The sequence below is a fragment of the Calidris pugnax genome, unplaced genomic scaffold (genome assembly GCF_001431845.1).
Source record: "Calidris pugnax isolate Ruff unplaced genomic scaffold, ASM143184v1 scaffold219, whole genome shotgun sequence".
Lineage (NCBI taxonomy): Eukaryota > Metazoa > Chordata > Aves > Charadriiformes > Scolopacidae > Calidris > Calidris pugnax.
The window spans coordinates 3717228-3738425 of NW_015094507.1; the positions used below are offsets into that span (position 1 = coordinate 3717228).

Genomic DNA, 21198 nt, shown 5'->3' on the forward strand with positions numbered 1-21198 from the left:
CCTCACAAACAAGTCAGCTGCTGAAACCAGCCAAGCAGCTAAGCCCCTGCACTGCCAGAGGCCAGCAGGAGACTCCCAACACCAGCTTGCAGAAGCCAAAGAGACCAGACAAGAACCAGAAGGATCTACAATCCATACTTTTCACAGTTAGGAAAACGTATTTTGTAAGTGATTAGCATTCAAGAGAAAAGGTCCCATTTTGAGTTTGATACATGTCAATCAACCCATTCATATTAAAATGCTGCGGGCACGTTGCCCACTTTGGTAAAGGCTATCAGAGAGTCAAGTGCAGTTCACAGCTAACAGTTCTGGCTGATGGTACTGTAACAAGGTCTTCCATCCCCAAGGACAGGCAACACATGGAGCAGTAGCTCATGCAGAAGAATCCAGCCATCATACAAGCACATTTACTCAGAAACATAGTTTATGTAACGGGCAAGTAAGGAGCATGACCAGGCACCCTGAGGAAGTTTCACTGTGCTAGGTTTAAATACACTGAAATCCTTCAAGAGAGGAGCGGTAGGCAGACAAGAGTTTAAGGGATGAGGAGGCTTAGAGAAAAACCTTTATTACGCAGGCTAGAACACAGCATGCTGGCAGAACAGGAAGAGAGATCTAATAAATTTGCCTCTGACTGCCCAGAGAAGATCACCAGCCAGGAAAGTGTGCTCTTTGAGAAGGTCAAAGGGGAGACTCAATTCACTAGGCTATGGTCTCTACCTTGCTGACTCTGCACTGGCAGTCTTCAGGAAAGAGCTCAAGACACATCTCTTCACATCTCAGAAAAGAGCATGAGCACCCAGGGGCTGTACACAATAGAAATACTACAAGTAAGTGGAACTGCTTATTTCTAAAGGGGGATGGGAAAAAAAAAAAAAAAAGCCCTGCAGACATTGCTCACGCCTAGCAGCATACAGAGCAAACCATACTAAGAGGCAACCAAGAATCAAGCAGCTCTGCACCAGCAGTCTTCACAAGCTAAGGGCACATCGTTCAGCTCCGCTATTTGGATCAGACATGGCAAAAGTCAATGAGTAGATAAAAATTCAGAAAATGAACACAGATATCTAAATGAAGAGAAACACAGCTCTTTACAGGTAGGTTGTCTGGGGGGAATGGGGTTCCCCTCTCTTTTTCTGTTTTAGGGGTGGTTTTTTGTGGGGTTTTTTTGGTTTTTTTGTTTGCTTGTTTGTTTTCTTGTCTGCTTGTTTGTTTTCTTGTCATGCACCTCTACCACACAGACTAAGCAGAGCCTGCACAGCTTTCCCCTACAGCTTTTTATCCCAGACGATGCTCATGCATCCACCTACCACTCTAGAAATGAAAGCCCCAGGCCTGCTTTGGGCTTCAGTACACTCCAGATACAGTTTTGCAATGCTGAATGCTATTTCACAGGCATATACCAATGGACTGTAGCTTTTCACTTTTTCAAAAGAATCTGTTACACTATTCCAAAATACATTCCATTTTTCATTTATACAAGGATACTTTTTCCCAGTTTGGTCCAGAAATTACCCTTCTTTGTTGCGATTCAGACCAAAACTACACCAATCCTTTGACAAGTCCCTCAATGAGCACTAGATATTACCACATTTAATTTCATGTGTGATTCGTGTCACAGGAGACTTTGGTGTCTTAGCAGGCAGAACTTCAGCTGAAGCTGCTTCATCTTGTGGATGATGCACTTAAACTGTCTCTGACTGACCTTTACATCAGTTTGAAGAACTCCTGGCTTGTTACCTCCATCTTTCCTTAGTTAAAAGTCAGTATTTTAACGGTCTCCATCCATCAAGTTAGCTTGAAAGATACTCAAGAGATGGGAGGAGGAAAAAAAGACTTTGTTCCTACATGAAATCAAGCTGGAAGTTGCATTACATTTCTATCAGTCACCTACAAGATAACCTCTCTAAATATATTCCATAGTAAGGAAAGGAGCAATGCAGTTTTATTTGCTTAGTGCCATTAGTACACAATGCACCTTAGCAATTAATACAAGTAAGAAGGTCATGCGTCTGTAATAAAAGCTTTTAAATCTAAATTTACTAACACTACTGCACCCAACTCTTAATAAGGCTAAAACTGCAAGAAAGATCACAGGATCCCTGCAGCAGCTTGCCAAGTATACAACTGCTGCTGTTTTACTGAAATGGAACACTGTTCTGTCCCATTTCAAATGACCAATCATCACACAGAGTATCAGTGCTTGAAATGAGATGCCCACCTCTCTGAAGTTAGTGACCAATCCCAGCCATGCTAAAATCCTACCTGGGACTTCAACTGGCACAAGTGAGATTTTTAGAATGGTAACTTTTTACATGACCTCCAGCTCTTGGCTTAAGACAAAAAGATGGGATTATGAAGTAACCTGGCAAGTTTTTCATCACGCATGTTAATATCCATGGTGAAGGGTGTCCTAAAATTGCTTGATTAGTGTACAAACTGAATGCAGATGCTTTAGCACTTCGTGCAGGATCCAGTACTTAGCTCACAGAAAATAAAGAATCGCAATTAAGCCTGACTGAAAATGGAGTGATCAGACAAGAGTACTACTATAAAACTATACCGAGGCCTCCCCTCCCAGACTGAAATTTACCTAAGCATAGAGAATACCATTTGACTTGATATAATTCAGCAGTGCTCAAAAGAAGAGGTGTTGGACTTATCTTCTCTCATCCCCAACTCCCATCAATCAGTTTGCAACAGCTCTGATGCTTTTCAAACTCTTTTCCTAAACCAGTTTACGTCACTGAGCTGGCAGGAAAACAATTCGGCAAAGTGAAGCGTCTTCTGAGGCATCAGTAAATAGGATCAGCTCAGCCAAGGGGCTGCAAGCATTACAGCTTCAGAATGCAAATGCCTGGCCAGAGGGAGGACCACTCTGCTTTGGGTAAGAGCTAGTTGTGACAGCAGATGGCCAAGTGTGCCTCCACCTTCAGGTTAAATGAAACAAATGGTATTTTCAAAGAAACCAATATAAAAACTGAAACAAAAGTGATTGCACAATAAAGGCAACAGAGAGACATCATACTAAACAAAGCTGAAACAGCATTTCAATCCATTTTGCTTTATGAACTTTGGTTTTATTTCACAATCTGCAAGTTAGAGTATTTGCTTAAAATTGCTTCTATTTTTGAAAGGAACTAGCACTATCTCTACCCAGCCACCATCCAGCTCAGCCTGCTATACTTCCTGAGAGTTTGGGGTTTTTTATTTTGTTTTGCTTTGAATATAAACAGGACACAAAAGGGCTTATATACACACACACACACAAAATACCATCCACTGAACAACTCTATCAATGAAACATTTATTTCTCCCTAGGTTAAAAGAGTCTTAAGAAGTTGGGAGCACTAGCTTGCTACTCTGTATTCCTCCTACCATGTCCTCGGTGTCTTTCTTACAGAGCTCTTGGCAAATCAGTGAGAGGAATTCAATAGCAGGCACTACTGTGAGCAAAAGAAAGGAAGTCTTCATCTGCCAACTACCAGCAGCTTCTTTGCAATATTCCCATACTTCCCATAACTGCAGGTTTCATCTTGATTTCTCCTCAAGTCAGCTAGCACAAAGGTAATACAGGTGCAGTCGCAGTTAGTTTCTGCTACCTTGAATTCCAATCCCAAAGAACAGTGACCAAAAAGGAATCTATTATGGGTTTTTTGTTCTCTTTTTGTTCTGGTTAGTTTGTTGGTTTTCAAGAGCTTCAAAAAGCAACAAAACACTGAATTGTCAATATTCACTCTGCAGATTAAAAGAAACACCACAACTTGTGATAGGCAGATGTGTATGTTCACAGGAGGCCATACCCCACCTTCTCCCTGTCAGCCAAGAGTTCAAAGTATAGTAGACATAAGACAACATCAGCCAAAAAACTATGGAAAGAAATTACATTTTGGATGAGGCATTCATTAGCCAAGGACTGAAAAGAATTTTAGAAGTTTCTGGATTATGTTCAGAGACACATTCTAAGCAGCAAATAGGAAACCCTTTTGCCATACCTCCGATTTAAGCAGATTTAGTCCTCCAATAGCTACCTGATAAGACTCTTTTTGCAGCAATGGGTAAACTAGTTCTACAATATGATTTCAGAACATCAAGTCAAAGCAAGATGCCTCCAAACCACCACCTGGATGAGCCCTTCCCCAAAGCTCTACTCCCTCATTCAAGCTCTTCTCATGCCCACTTACATTGGTACACCGGTAAGTTGCCTTGGTAACTGCAGCAAAATGTATATTGAAAGACTGTCACTTAAACACACTTCTTCACAGAGCAGCTGGCTTCCCCACCCCCAAAAGAGTAAGAAAAGTTTGACCTGTAATATCTGGGTTCAAGTCAAAAACATAAAGGTAGATGACTAAAATACCAAACTATTTTTCTCCTGCAGTAAAAATCCAAATTACTCACCCTGTTATACATGTATCTAAGCATGAAGTCCAGCAGAAAAGATTTTCCTTTGCGGAAAGCTCCTGCTACAGACACAACTACTATGTTAAGATCTTTGATGTGTTCCTGAAGCAAGATTTTTTCCAATGCTTCTTCGTCTAATTCAAAGTTATGGTCATCTTCATGAGCAAGAACAATCTGTATGGGGCGCGGCTTATCCAAATCCACCTCGTCATCTGAGTCTGGCAGGGCATCCGAGTCAGGTAGGGCATCCTCCTCCTCTTCTTCCTCATAATGCTTACCTGCAAATTGACAGGTTACAATACATGAGTAAGTCAGAGCTTAGGGCAGTAGATATTTCTCTGAAGTAAAGCCTTGAGCTGGGCTTCTATTCCCAGCAGCAAGGGTGATGTTCTTGGGAATGTACACATGCAGACAGTGAGATGAAAACAGACAGGGAACTGCTGTTTATCAGCTTTGTTTACAAGTCTACATTTCAGATCTTCAGCATCCTCTGTTTTAAGAGATCACAAAAGAAAACTGGTTTTCCACATCAAAATCCCTTTTAAAGGCTTCTTAAATATAACTTCCATTAAAAAAAAAAAATCAATGGCATTTTCTCTCTTATCTGGAATAAATTAATTAGTTTAAAATAAGCTCCAAAAAGGAGCAAAAAAGGCCTTTTTTAGATGACCACCACCTTATACTATTATAAGGGGGGCGGGGAGCAGGAATCAATGTTTTCTCTCAGTTTTGCTTACCAACACGTACAAACAAGACCACTGATTTAATATGTAACCCCAGGATTACTGGGACTGCTGACTAAGATGACTGGGGCAGATGATAAGTTCCTCTCTAATTCCACCACAGTAGACCTGTTCCAATTCTCAATACAGGCATACTTCAGAGTGCCCATTCACTGCTTGCAAGAGGATAAACTCCAGAGCACGTGCAAGGCCTAACGCTTTTGGGATAAGAAAAACAAAAAAAACCACTAAAGCCGTTTCTGGCTTAATTTTCTTCCTACGACACATTATTAAGCAATATTTAATAACAGTAAGTACCAACTCTTTCAAAAAGAATTAAGATAATATTTTATACACAATTTAAAAATCAATACCTTTTCAGGATCAACCAGTAGCTGAACAAACTATAACTCAGATGAGATGTAAGTTCCTAATGAATGATAACTTAATGTAACGGGGCACTTCAGACATACAGCACAATGGTACCAATATCCTAGTCTCCTGACTTCCAGAATTCAGGAGTTACCGGGTCAGAGGCTGAAACAAAGTGACCTGCCCAAGATGCTCAAGCACTACAACACTGAATTTGTCCCACAGCAGAAACAAACTGTGTCACAGGCCTGATTCCACTTTTCCTACCAAGCATCTGGAAGCGCTTTTGTCCTTACATAATTGTCTCCAACTCCAGATTTACATTTTGCCACATCCTGTGCACAAATCTGATTGAGGCATCTTCCTAGCAGCTCCTTATGTGGAAAAATCACTGTATGAGTTGAAGTACATTGGACTACTAGTCATGCTTGCATTTCCAAGCACTGCTTTAACAAAGACCAAAAAGTAGCCATCTCCAGATACCTGATGCACTGCAGGCAGGTATGTTACATGGCCTCCATGTGTCCTTTGGAAGGAGCCCAGAAGCAGGGTTCTCTTGCAGGATATATCATGAGACACTATGAGACACAGTTTCATTTGTTCACCCTGCCAATACCCACAGGACCTGCAAAGTCAGCCAGACTTTGCATCCTAGATGCCACCCTCAGCAACAGACTTATGAACAGTGCTCCAACACACTCTGTTTCGTGCATGTAACGAGACATTTGAGTTATCGTGAACCTGAAAAACTGGTAACATGGTGACCCTGGAGCTTTTCCAGCAGCTACCTCTTTAGCTGGTTCTGACAACATTTCACTTCATTGCAAATCGGAGGGGACATTTCCATTTCCAAGCATCAAATCTGTGCTGCCTCAAAGGCCAGTGGAACTAAACCTTAAAAAAAAATAAAAATTGCTCTGAAGGGATTAGGCTAGTGTAGTACTTGGTTTGAAAATGAAATAACTTGAATGCTTAAATCCTGAGCAGCTAGAACTAAACTCCAATGCTATCTAACTCAAACTGGTTGACAAAGCAAGCCAGGAAACTGAATTGTGCCAGCAGGCCGGGCACCTAGAAGGAGTAACTTTAAAACAAAAAGCTGCCAACAGGACACCAAACTACACAAACTACATTGATACAATACTGGTCACCACTCCAGAAGGAAAACTTCTCACCTTTGGCCTAGAGCTTTTGCATTCCCACAAATTAAACAAGCCCTCTTCTTTTGAAAGAGTGTTTACCAAACAGCCTTTGCCCCATACAGGTAGCGTCCTTCCTATGCCAGAACATAGCCCAGGTGAGGTATGAAGATTTTGACTCTCAGAAAGAAAGCCTTCAGCATCACAGCCTAGAAACATAAAGGGAATAACTCTATTGACAGAAGCATTAAGATTAGACAGCTCCAAGCAAGAGACGCCTGTGTTTTAGCAAACAGATATTCATACAACATATCAAAGCCTCTGCTTCTATGTATTCCCTAGGCAACAAGTTTAACTTGATTACTTAAAACAGCCTTATATTTTTTTATTTAAATGCATACTTCACTACAGCTGCAGTAAGGTATCAGTTTTGTAAACTAAGGCAGACTGTAAAACAGTCTGAAGCAGCAACTGCAACTTTTCTTCATTCATCCTTCATCTGAAGGAAAACCATCTTTTCCTTCCCCGAAGTCACGAGAACCTTAACAGACCTCAAAGCCCAAGCTGTAGCAGCATCCTTCCAGCAGTGCAGAGCACAACCACCCAAAGCCTCTTCAAGCCAAGAAGCTTTCCGAACAAACAAGTAGAGTGGTCTTTTATCATTAGTTATTTCTAAACAGACTGTCCCTATCATAAGTAGATAGTACTATCAAGAGCTTACACACAATATGCCTGTTAAAAGCTCATAACAATTAATAGTATTAGCAGTATTCTCCACCCCTGGAACTCACTTAGCTCAGGGGGGACAGGAGAGAAGATTCATCTTCAGCTGTATTCATTTCCTATTAGATTTCACTTACCAGGAAATCAAGTCCAGAGCATCAAGTTAGCTTTTTTGTTTGTTCTGGGTTGGTATATTGGTTTGATTTATTTATTTTTTTTTACTAGCCCACCTAGTATATCTGAAAGCTCCCAACCTATCTATAGAAAAGACCGCCATTGCCATGAATCAAGCACTTCAGAGGGTGGAGAACTATAGTGTTGACAGCTGTGAAGAAACTTGATCCATCCAGAAGAGCTGGTTTGATAACTTCATGCTCAAGCTAGAGCACACCCTTCCCTCCAAGAGATTTTGAACTAGTTAGCAATTAGCAGGACAGACACTGCCCAAGTTAAGCACCTTAACTATAGAGCAAGTGCTACTGCTCATCCCAGCAGCATAATCAGCATATACTAATTTGTCTCATGCCCCTAGCCAGATGTCACCTTTGTGGTCCTCTCTACTACCTTCTGGCTGCACTGTTACTCTGGTTAGACACCATCTCTGGCAGCATTGGAGTACTTTAGAAGCCTTTCTTTTTCCTTCACAGCTCTGGCATCCTGGGAAGGATCACATTCCACTTCCAAGAACTACTTTGAGAGCAGTCTCAAAACAGTGGTCAGGACAAGAAGTTCCACTTCACAGTCCAGTTTTCTGCAAGACCTGCAGAAGCATTGTAGTAAGTTCTGTAAGTAGTTCATAAAATAAATGTGCTGATAGCACTGTCAAGTCAGGCCAAGAGTTAATGAAATCCAGAACATTAATTCAGAGCTCCTTACTTCCCCCTCCCTTTCCTCACCTGCCCCAGCATGGTAATAATGCACTACTTGAAACTCAGAGTTTAAATGGATTTGTCCTAAAGCCCGGTATAAGGACCACAAACTGCTCTAGGTTCTTGCAGCAGTCCCAGCAAATCAAGTATAGGAATGGATGAGAACTAACTTTAAAAGATGGCATTCACAGAATGACCAATCCTGCACTGAAGTGTTTTCAGCCAACTGGACAGTAATTTAGACCTATACAGGTCTCCATGACAACACATTCAGTACTGCTACAGAGGCAACCAAAGGACAGACTTTTGTTGTTTTGGGTTTGTTCATGGGGGTTTTGTTTGTTTGGTTTTTTGTGTTAGTTTTTTTGTTTTGTTTTTTGGTTTTTAATAGTGCCTTTTAACACTTTGATAAATCCAGTTCCACCCCAGTACCGGGGTTACAGACCCAGCACATCCATGCTCAGAGAGTGGTTGTCTGGTGGCTCCTTGTACTGCACGAAGAACAGCCAGGTAACTCTGCCTCCTGCCAGAGCACTAAGGACAGGCTGGCAGACTCATCCAGCTCACTCTCAGGGTTGGTCTCCCTGCTGTCTGAAATCCCCATACGCACAAAAGACTGGACCTCAGACTTCCAGTACATAGGGAAAAGCCCTCATCTGTCAAACCATACAGCACTAGAGTTTGCAGAACAGTGCTGCAGGCCCAGGAAGCCATAGCTACATTTTTCTTTTTTTCCTCCCAAGATGCTCATTTGACCTTTGAAGCTTCTGTACTACTGAACTAACATGCTCCAGACTACAGGCATATCTACCACTCTGGGTGGAGCTGATGCAAAAAGATCATCAACTGGACTTGTCCCTAAAGTCTGCCACCCATTCAGGCCCATTATTAAGGCTGTTCACTCATCACTCTCTGCTCCATTTTGGCTTCTTCCAACCCGAATCATTCAATTAGGGCACCCGAGCTAGTGCCCAGTTCTGACTCTGCCTAATCGCTCCCTATACCCAGGTCAAACAGGCTGGGAGACACAAGGGAAGCAGCCAGGCACAGACTTGAATGGAAGCAAATATAGCCAAGAGAAGATGCTACCACCCAGTTTACCCTACAAGCTCTTCACTCCCTTCAGCAACAACCACAGCAGGACTACTAATGACACCCATCAGCTAAATACCCAGAACAAGCACCGTTTGTTGAAATGCTAAGCCAGATTTTGAGAACAGTAGCTTCTTATTGCACAGGCAATTTCAACGGAACAGACTCAACTAAATAACCCATTTCTTAAGGTATGAGGTAAAACAAAAAGCTAATTCCTGCTTTCCCCAAGCACACAGCTAGCAACTGATGACCTATTTGTACCATAGTCTAAGAACATGGGAGTGGGAACAACCACATCAACTTGGGTGCTATGAAAATAAGAGACAGCCTGCTTTAAATGCAAGGTGCTCGCTTTAAGCACTTTAATTGAAATAAAGTAGCAACATAGTTACCTTTAAGTTTAAACCCAAATACAGCTTGAGCTCGTTAAACACATCATTCACATTCTTTCATGACAACAAATTCCACACACTAATTGCTAATCTCAGCTGGTTTTAGATACAGTACAGGTGTTTGATCAACAAGCACTGAATGACAACTAGTAATTTCTTCTCTGGACAGTGGGTTCAACACACAACTGCACACAGATATAGCACAATATTAAAATAAATTTAAATGCCATTTGCTTTTAGTGACTTAAGACTTGGACTATGAACAAAATCTAAAAAAGTCACTTCCATTAGTGTAGCATTGCAAAATCTCCATAAAATAGGAGTGTCCTTCCATTTGCTCTACCCTAAGGAGTTACAAAGGCTTCACTCCATATATCTTCAAGCTGGTAGTCTTAATACCTTGTTTGTACAGAAACCTGTGCTTTGCTAGAAGTCCAACTTTAAATCGAAGCGTCGAGTACCCCGATACTTCAGCTCTCAGCATTCCTTACCTCTTTTTCCTGGTGCTCTACAGACCCCACACGTTTGTGTCCATACAAAAGCTATCCTAACTCTCCCCCTCCTAGTTCAATACAGATGCATGATAGGTTTCTACACACACCTGAATGGTAAAGCAAGCTGAAGTGGGCTACACTAACCTCAAACCATCTGGCTTGAAATCTTGTTCTACCTCCATGGCCTGAGGGAGTTCACAGATTGAATCAAAACCTTAAAATATGTTAGCATGAAGAAACTGCTGTACCACATCTAAATGTAATACATTCTTTCAGAACTTCACCTAGGAAATTTTCCTTATAGAGAAGAGGCAAACTGCTTAAATGTTCCTTGTTTTGGTGTAGTGAACTGAGGAAAAGGTAGGCATGTGAGAGTTAAATTCCAGAGCACAGGCAAAAAAAAAAAAAGGTTAACCTTCAAGTCTTATTTAGACAATGTAAAAAATCTGGCACATCTACTGGAAAAAAAAAGAGAGAAAAAAATAAAAAAAAAAAATCACAGAAGTCACAAAGTTGTCTTCCCCCTTCTCCAGTAGCCCTACTCCACAAAATAAATTCACCAAGACCCACATGAAAGCTATGGGGCTGCCACAGACCTTAATGCATCACTGCTTTCCTATTGCTGCCTAGCAAATCCTGCCAAGTAGCTCATTTTAAGGCCAGAAATAATTAAATGTTTTGAATATTTCAGCTATAAATAAGACTGATGAGCTAAGTTCCAAAGACTTGTTTGGATATCCAATAAGACTGACAAAGGAATGCAGGGAAGACACATTTAACTCTCTCTGTTCCTTCAGGGCAATGGGACATTAAGGGATAGATCTAGAACTATTACATAAACTGTGAGCAGAAGACAGAATACCTGAAGCTACAATTCTGCCAGGGAAGGGGAAAAAACGAAGATATTCTGATGACCTAGATACCTATGAAGCATCATAACTTATCAAACAATAGGCCTGACTACTCTTGAGTGCTTTACGTTGCTTCTCTGCTGAATGGGCTGCATGCAGTTCCGGACCAGACTCTTCCATAGCCATGCAACACACTGGTGAGCTGGTATTCTGCCTTCCCCACCTATGGGAACAGAAAAGCTAGAGGGAGACTTCATTATAATGAAGAGGTGCAGCAAAAAAAAGTCAACCCTCAAATTCAGCTGTTTTCACCAAATGCAGTAAGTAAGATAAGTAAGATCATCCCAACAAGCAGAGACTAGACAGAAGCAGCACAAACCCTGACACAGCCTAGTAAGTGGTGAAAAAAAATTTTTATACATACATATAAAAGGATTGCATTTCTGAAGTGCATTATGAACTTACTAAGAAAGATGTTTCTCCATAGACACAAGGAAAAACTTGGAGGGTAGGGATAGTGACAAAGCATGCTTCTCATCCTCCTTCCATTCTGCCTAAAACCCGCAGCTATTATTAGCACACTCACTGAAGGACCTAACAGGATCTCTACCCACAGTAAGGTTTACCAGTACTTTTCCAGCCCCCTCAAAGAATGCCACTTTAGAATACTAAGACTGAGGCAAATGAAAGCACTAAAAAGGCCTCTTCCTCACCTTGTCTCCCCTGGATTCCTGAGGAAGGGAATGAGATCCGACAATGCCCTAGTTCACCATGGACTCTGGAAATGGCAAGGAAAACTCTGTGTGAACACTGCAGGCTAACTGGATCCTTGCAGGCCACAGATTTAACCCAGGCAGACTTCTGCTTGTATTTCAGAGTGATCTTATTCAAGAAGGCTTCATCAGTATTTTTTAACTGGGTTAGGCCACAATTGCATTTTAGGTACCTTGCATGTACTCCTCATGTCAGCAGCTGAGAATTTAAACAATGATCAGCTAACTCAACCCAAGATTTTGAGCAAGAATGATAGGGAGAAAAGAATAAGGTGAGAGACATCAACAGCAATTACCCCATATCTGATCTTTGGGTTAGCAGCCAGGATAGGTTTGGACAGCCAGCTGCATCTGCACCGTGCCCATAAAGGAGCTCAGCAGCGAGCAAAGCAAGTGCTCCCTTTTGCTGTCCAGGGAGGTATGCCAAAGGCCAGGATTCATACTTATTTCCAGGATAAACAAGCTGTCAGTCAGGAACACTAACAGGTTTAAGGAAACAGAACAAGCCAAAGAGGCTTTAATTTTTCCTTTTTGATCAAACCATGCTTCTAACAACCTGAAGCTTCAAAGCAAAAGCGATCTTTTAGCCCAGCCTCTAGTTCACACCCAGGTTCCCACCTCTGTTTAAGTCCCTGCAGCAAAGAGAGCCTCCCATCCAGCTTTTCCAGCATGGAACTCTAGTTCTGCCTTAATAAAAAGCCCTACATTTCATTTCAAAGAATAAAGAGCAGTACAGGGAATGTCCGGATTTACCTTAAGAAACTGCCTTCCCTATGTGACAGCTAGCAGAACTGACACAGTAACTACCTTTGGACATCTTCACAGAGTATTGCAATTCATGCTCCCTCTCCCTTCTCCACTGATCTTAACCTGGTAGCATCACTAAGGCACACACCAGGGAAAGGGAAGCATGACAGCAGGAAACACAACATGTGCCAACACAACGTGAACAAAAACAGGAAAAAAAGCCCCACACAAGTCACATTTAGGGACAAATGAAAACAAAAAATTAAAAATCACATTTTGCATGTGTTTATCTCCACTGGCGGTAGAGATCTTTCTCACACAGCTATAACCAAAGTAGTTTTCTTCACAACCCCTGCTGCTAAGCACATAGAGAAAGCAGCCCAGGCTGCCATATCCCTTTCCTGCAATTAGCTCATAATAATTGATACAGCACCAAGCCATGTCCATATACTTCAGAGTCCTGCACCTACTCTCCGCAACTCCCAAGTCTCTACCAGGTTCTTCCTGCACAAACCCCTTGCTAAGGCAACAGCTCAAAGTACATTTATTCTGCCAACAGGACAGTGCCAGGAACTGTCTCCTCAAACCTGTTCCAGTAGCACAGCTGAGTCTTACCCACCCACTCACACGAGGGCTCACCCATGCTTCCCCATTCCCAGCACCACGCACCACCACACTGCCTTTCCTACTAATTGTGCCACATATCCAACACAACACCGAGAGTCAAGTAAGCTAAACAAACCAAACCAGCAGAAAAAGCCATCCAATACAAACAGCCATCTACAAGCTGCAGCACCCTAAGAGCCCAACAAGCATCAGAGCTGAAGACAAAGAAGCAGCAGAGCTAGGGCGCTGGGAAGGGCGCTGGGTGACAGGGCAGGGTTGGGATCCACCACGCTGCCAAACAGCACAGGACTGCTGCCCTCTGCGTTGGCACCACTGGCCGAGGTCCAGGCAACAGCTTATCTTGAACAAACACAAGGTGATGTGCTATACAGCCTCTGGAACAGCTGCACCAGCACAACCCAGGGGGAGGCACAAGCTGCTTCACTGGGCGCTGCTGCCAAAAGAAAAGATCAGCTTTGTGACTACAACCTAGTTAAGCTGGAAAACTTCTCCAGACTCTCAGAACTCACAAGTACAGTTAAGAAGAGTGTTCAGGCGGAGACTGACTTAGTGATATGTGATAACACTGTGCAAAGATGGGCAGACAACTGGGCTGTAACGGGATCGGACTGTGCGTTGCCAAGGATTTTTCTAGATCTGAAAGAGTTCAGATTTAGGCTGGGATAGCCAACACATTTGCTAACCTTCACTTAACGACAAGGTTTCCTTCCTTTGCAAATGGAGGTGAACACTAGTTTCAGTTTTGTCAGTAATAGAGGCTAGGATAGGTAACTGGTAGGAACGCCCTGAGCTTGGCATAGTCCTTTCCGCACTAGAGGAGTGTTCCTACGGACATTCCTACTGAATATACTGCAGCTGCTAAAAGCTGTCTCTACTGAAGAGTAGATTAGAAGAATTTTGATCTCAAAATCAGTTAAGTTGTCACAAGGACACTGTAAAACACTTCACTTTAGTAGCTCAGTTCCACGCAACAAGCACCTTTGTATCCGTTCAAAGGGCTCAAGATCTGCCTACTTAACTAAGCTTTAACATCACTCACAACGCTTGTTACCACAGAAACCTCAGCCACTCCTAGCAAAACGAGAATCTTAACAACAGAATCATTCCTCGTTTTTAAAGAGCATTTTCTTGGGACAGCAAATGCTGTTTTTATGTGTATGCTACCAGCTGCTGGCCAGTCAAGCCTAGCGGGGAAAGAGAGAGTAATCCCAGAGGAAAGGCAAGCCACACCATCCTCCTGAGAGGAACAAACGCAGAAGGGCAGATGGTTACTACTTCTTTCTAAGTCAAGTTTTTGAACTAGTCTGAATACATCTAGCCAATCTAACTGCTTTTCTACAGGAGAGCACACCACACCATCTGTTGAGACTACAAATCATTTAATATCTTTCACTTGGGTGGAGAAGGAAGAGAGAAATACAGCTGTCTGAAGACTGTACATTTAACACCCCCCTCCAACCAACAGTTTAGCCTTTGTAGATCATATTTACTGTCCTCATTCTGTGGATCCATGAAAACTTTCATTACAGTGTGTAGAGCACAAACACTGGGGAGAGAAATCTAGGTTTAGAAGACGAACCCAAACAGAGATAGAGAGCAGTGTGATGCTCTTTAAAGCTCACAAAAGCCTAATCTAGTCAGTTCTAATGCACTGCAGAAGTAAAAAACCAACAGTTTGGACTACAGAACAGCTCAGTTTGATATTTGATTAATGAAACAGTGATATGTCTGCAACTCAAACTACTTAGTCTGAGACTAACAGTCTATCACAAGTCAACTTCCAACCTCTTTAAAATCACCAGATTACATTTTAAGGATCTTCTCAAACAAGCAGGATTCTTCGTAGCATCTGAATGTTCCACAAGTATTTAATCACATTTACTATCTAAACGCTCATAGCAGCCAGTGTTTGGACCTACTGAAAAAAAAAGGAAATCTTAATAGTAGAAGTTGCATTTCATAATGTTCCTATCACCATTATTTTATTCTGAAAGATAATTTTTTTTCCTTTTAAATCTCAGAGCATAACATGTGTTTTCAGTAGCTACTTATTTCTACAGTACTATTAGCGTCAGAAGATATCCCAGTTCTGTGCCTCAAGCCCCAAAGACATTACTTTTCCAAACAATTTCTGTAGTAAGAAGTCTAACACACTAGCATTTAGAAAGATTTCCTTTTAAGTATTTTGTATTGCATTCCCTCCCTCATTCCCATGACAAGCTTGAGACTTTGTTGCTCAAAAGTTAAGTCATAATTGCCTCAAGGGAAGCTTTAAGGCCATGTTTAGAATTACACTGCTGTCATTAACGGAAAAAAAAAAGTCCTTAGTTCAGAATTACAAAGTATTTAAGAAATTATTTCTTTTAAAAGCAAGATGACTTATTGTTTTAAGAAAGTGATTTGGTTATATCAAGAGACTTAATCTAATTTTCCACAGCAGTCATTTGCATTACTATTCTATATCTAAGCAATACATTGAAGGAAGCCACATCTCTGCCTCCATGTCTAGCATTTCAGGTATTTCAAGTGACTATTCCTCCCACAAAATGAGTACTGTGATCACTTCCATATTAGGCAGAGGACTGACAGATCATACCTCTCACTTCCCAGTTGTTTAAGATTCCCTGAGTATATCCCAATACACAGACCAAGACAAATGAACATCCACAAGACCCTTTCTTATATTTACCCAAGGAGCTGAAAATGCAGAAAGGGTTCAGGAGGGGAGGGGAATAAGACACAGCACACAAGTGTGCAGGCATCATAGGACTGGGCTTACAGAGACAGTTAAAATAACTGCACTTATTCTTCCACTCAGCAGTACCACCCTGATTGAGATAAGAGGTGAGAACAACTTTTCCAAGTACGCAAAACACACAAGAAGTAGTCCTAACACATCAGTACAAGCAGTTGACACATTCTCCAATAGGTTTCTATTCTATAATTTTCAATCCAAGTTTAAAAAAAAAAAAAATAGCCCTGTCCTGGAATCATTATACAACACATTGTTCAAAAGACACCTCAAATATTTCACTGAGACCAGTAAGAACTTGTAAATTCAACAAGACTATCTCTAAGGCGATAGTGGAAAAAAAAAAATGTATTATGATTTGACACTAACTGCAGACTAGAACCTGATTCTGATCTCACTTGAGCAACAACTGGATAAGAGCAAATTCAAATACCAATTTACTTGAAATTACATTCTACACTTCATGTCTATAGTCTGTACATTTCATTAGTTCAAGTCTTCAACGCTGCTGCCTTCCAGGTTTTGGCTGCTATTCCAGTCTTTAAAGAGGAACCTGCCAAGACTTGCAGTAGCACACAAACCCCACCTTGCCATGCAGGAATCACTGGTATGTAGGGCTGAAAACGCAATCAGTCATTTGCTCATTGTCTGCACTGAAAATAAAGGTGGAAATACATCTAGAAGAAGAAAAAATAAATTAGATGAGACATCTCCTCTCCTAGCAAAAGCATATCAAAATATCCCTCATACCACACACAAGCTGTAAATAGAGGCCCAGTAACTGAGCTGTAAACCAAGCCCTTTCCAAAAGGCACTTTGTGTAGTCTTACAGCTTTGACAGTTCTCTTATCTATTCCTCCAGGACACAGAAGAACGGGGCGATTCTTTTAAGAGAAGCTGGTCTTTCATAAACAATTTCTGCAGAAGCCCAAATGGACTTCTTCACATTGTATTTTATTTGTTATTAGCCCTGCTTAGGACTTCATCAAGCTGGCATCAAACAGGAATTACAATACCCAGCTTACCTACGTTCACTCCGGCAGCTTTTGTCAGACCGCCTCGGATACTGTATGGCCTAGTAATGCTGTCCTTGGTGTCAAACATTCTGTTTTAAGTTTTTCCAACTTTAAAGAGGGGCCAGCTACTAACTACTATTAATGCTACTAATTATAAAGTTAGTATTGCTATTTTTTCTGCTTAGTTAACAGGAAAGGGAGAAAATCTTTAGCTTCACAGACCATACTGAGCACAAAGATATACTATTCTCACATTAGAATGAGATACAAATTAGTCTTGTTACCTCACGGAGTCATGTCCCCATGGAGCAGCTGGAATTCTCAGTGATAGACTCCATGCAAACTAACTAGACAGCTTTAGGATATGTAAGCACACAAACAACCTGCCATGGAGGTAATTCATTAGGTGAATTTACGGGCTATGGCACTGTAATTGCCACGTCCAGTTCTCCCAAACACAAACGGGGAGGGTAAGTTCCTTGCTTCGCAGTAGAGTGAGAACTCCAGTTAAACAACAACAAGTAGGTACTTGCATAGCATTAATTCATACCCTAGACCATCTCCCAGTAACTCATTTGTAGAGCTACAGAATACAATGGGTGTTACCTTCAAGTCTTAGCAGATAAATTCAGTCAAATAAGAATTAACTGGGGGGGGGGGGTGCCTAAACATTATGTAAATGGAATAAAGAGAATTGTCTTGTCTATTTGGATTATAAGGTCTTCACTGTAAGGGTAGGTTCCCATGTACAGAACTCTTGAGCCTTACTATAAGACCAAAAAAACACACTTAAAATGATTTCATGACTGTGGGAATCATAAAGATATAACAGATAAAGAAGTGCTTAATGAAAAATGACAGTCAAAGTCTTGTTCTTGCTGGAGCAGGGCTAGAGGAGGCCACGGAGATGCTAGGAGGGCTGGAGCCCCTCTGCTGTGAGGGGGGGGGGGGGGAGAGGGGGGAAGAGACAGATCTTCAAATTCCTCAGATTTCATTCCAGGTTTCTTACATGGGCAGAGGATCAACTTCTGAATTTAAATGCCTTCTGAGATTCTTCAACTTTTATATTGAATGTGTTTCAAAAAGCATGCTTAGCAAGCACATAAAATCTTGCTTTCCTGGAATTGAACACTACACAAAATAGATTAATCTATTTCAGAGAAAAAAAAAACAAACAGAAGTTAAAGGTCAGACAAGTCACCTACCAGTGATCTCAGAACTTTAGTCCCTATTAAGTATTAATTTGCTGATAGAAATGACTTTATTGTAATCCTTGCCTTAACAGACCTCACTAATTTCACATTAGTTGTTTCTTTGCAGCTCTCTGAAACAGCACGTTGTCAGTCTGAGGATGTTTTCACATATATTTTAAACTTGCTCATCCATTTGTTCTGGTGTTTCAGATACACATTCCAACCCCACAAATGTGTTCATGTAAACCAACTCCCAACACAGAACTATGACCTCAAAGGCAGATACGGGATGAGAGAATGTTCTTCATATCAAGAACAACCTTCCAAAAACAAGGAAAGCTACTTCCATCTTTCCTCCAGGGCATCTCAAGAAGTTCAAGTTGCTGAAAATGTTTTGACAAAGAGACCCAGTCATTCTTCAGTAAGAGTAAAGCCTTAAGAACCAATGTATACATACTTCTGAAAACTTCCAGTTAATTACAGATACAGGCCAACCTATGTAGAAGCTTAGAAAATATTTTTGTGCCTTGTTCACCTTCGATAGTTGAGATTAAAGACAAAACCTTAAAATACAAATGATTGGTACTGTAATTTTGAGAAGTTAATGCAGGATTTCATTAAAACCACACTCAAACCGGCAAGTTGAAGATCACATTGTAGGCACAGCATGCAGAAACAGTAAAAATAAGGAAACAATTCAGTCTGATTTTAAAGTTTAAAACTTCCCATAAAAAGACTGTCATGCCAGCATACCAAAAATCACCCCTGGGACAGGGCCTGTTCACGACTGCAGTGCAGTAACAGAAGCAACTTCAAACTTCACCTTACATAGAAAAGTTGAAATTGAAACTTGGCAGTTTTCCTTATGAATGTTCTTGGAACAGTTAGAAACTTTTAGGGACTGCAGTAAGATGTACAACAGTATACTAACAACAGACACAAAGTTCAAACTAGTTTTATCATAGTGAGGTGAAACCTGCAATCCAGCTTATGCTGAAGACTAACACCACCGTGGTTCACTACCAGAACTAGCACACAGAACTTAATTTACCTGCATTGCCATCCGCTTCTGTTTTTTGCAGTTGGGCAAAACTCAAAGTCAGAGAGGATGTGATACTACTATCAGGAGATAAGTGCTCTTCTTTTATATCAGAGAAAAATCCCCAGCCCTTCTCACCTCCAACAGACTAGTCTAGCCAGCTTGAGGTAGTGTCTCTATTCTTATTAGGAAAAGATGAGAAAACTCATCTATTGTAGTACCTTGCTCCAGTCAGTGGGACTTATTAATATAGACAGTGAGCATCAGTGACATCAGCCACTGATACTTAACCAAAACACAGGGTCTGCAGTTGGCACAAGGTACCCGAGAAGTGTCAGCACTCTGGCCAGACCTGGCTCAAGCATTCTTGTCCATCCAACACGAACAAGAGCTGCTTGGCCTCCTAAACCAGGAGAGACTGTCACATTTAAAGGAATGCTTTTATGACAGTTCTAGCACAGAACAGTTTTACTTGAACTATTCAGAAATGTCTTTAAGTTGCAGGCAGGTGAACATGAAAAGGAAAGAATACAGTCTTCTTTGACCCCGCTCCCTGCTTTTAAAAGGTTCTAGTTGAAATACTGCAGAGCTATTGCTATTACTTAACGAGGAACTGTAACGTCATTAGTGACTTTAAGGTAAGCTAAAACATAACAGCTGTTAAGCAGCACTTAGTAATAGTACAGGAGGAGTTATAGGCCTCTCCGGTTACATTTCTCTTCTTCTAAGTATTCCTCTCTACCACTCCACTTTATTTCACTGTACAGAACGCTCTTGCTGCAGGCCGAGACAGATCACCCAGAGTGCACACGCAGACCCTATCAATTTAACTTGTTCCATACCTGAAGTACACAAGCAACTTAACAGTGACAGGCGCATATTTCCACCACTAATGATGACACAGCTACTTTAAAGGCCATTTATTATAGGTGTGCTGGCACCCCTATGACCCTAAGAAAGTTATGCAATAATCTAGTGCTTTGAGGTTATTAAACTCCATAGTGGTGAAAAACACAGAGAACCATGAAAGAAACGTCAGCAGCGCTGGGGGGAGCGAGAAGCCAGTACCCAAGCAGTAAAGCAGTATCACAGCCTCAACTTCAATCTCTGGACTGACTCTTAAATTATTAAAATTGCAACGCTGCCAAACAGAGTCAAACCTTTCCACGTGCTCAGAAGCGTTGCCTTTTCCTCCCTGTACCAGGAGTCAGCGGAGCAGTCCCTCCATACCCCCACCGGGCCGCGGTGCGGGGAGGTTTCCCAGCCTCTAGCCGGCTCGCAAAGGCAGGAACAGGAGCCAGGGGCGCAGGCAGCACCGGCGGGGGTCCTGCTGGGCCGTGCCCGGTTCGGAAGCAGAGCGATGGGACTAAGAGTTATACAAACCCGTTAAAACAGCTCAGCGCTAAAACCCTCACGTGATCCCCTTCGCCTCCCGGCCCGCACAGCTCCCGCCTCACGCGGGGCACGGCGGAGGGGCGGCTGCTAAATTCCCCGCTTTTACAGCTACTCTTGAGAAATAAACATATTTTTTAAAAAGCCGCACACTGCGCAGACTCCGGCCCAGCCGCGGCCAAACACAGAAGCAGAGACGAGTCCCGTCGCCACCAGAGGATCCATCACGGGCAGGAGGCAAGGATGACGGCGGAGCACCGGGGCCGCACGGGGGACAGGCTGACACGGCTCAGCCGCCTCCTTCCCCGAGCTCTCCCCTCGGTGCCGCTCCCGTCGCGAGGCGGACGCGACACCGAGGAACCAGGCGCCCTCCGGGCCGCCTGACGCCGGCAGCGTCCCCGCCGAGCGGCCCGGGGGCCCCGCCGCCGGCACCGGCCGCGCTGGGCCCGCATCCCCCGCTCCTCACGCGGCATCCACACAGGCGGCGGGGAATAAGGTCACCGACCGCCGGCCCCCGGCCCGCACTCCCGGCCGCCCCCGCTCCGGTAGGGGCCGCCGGCCCCGCAGCAGAAGGCCACAGCCGCGCGGGGAAAGCGGG

The 21198-nt window shown here is 42.5% G+C and overlaps 1 protein-coding gene across 4 annotated transcripts in view; it reads right to left on the minus strand.

The window, feature by feature from the left end:
• ATL2 (atlastin GTPase 2) overlaps positions 1-21198 on the minus strand; it is a 41818-nt gene that overhangs the window by 16974 nt on the left and 3646 nt on the right. For all 4 annotated transcript variants that reach the window (XR_001414372.1, XM_014964641.1, XM_014964642.1 and 1 more), the window contains exon 2: positions 4402-4682. Coding sequence is in view for 3 of the 4 variants with exons in the window: in XM_014964641.1 (XP_014820127.1) it covers positions 4402-4682 (281 nt within the window). In the remaining variant the exon portion in view is untranslated. The remainder of the gene's footprint in view (positions 1-4401; positions 4683-21198) is intronic.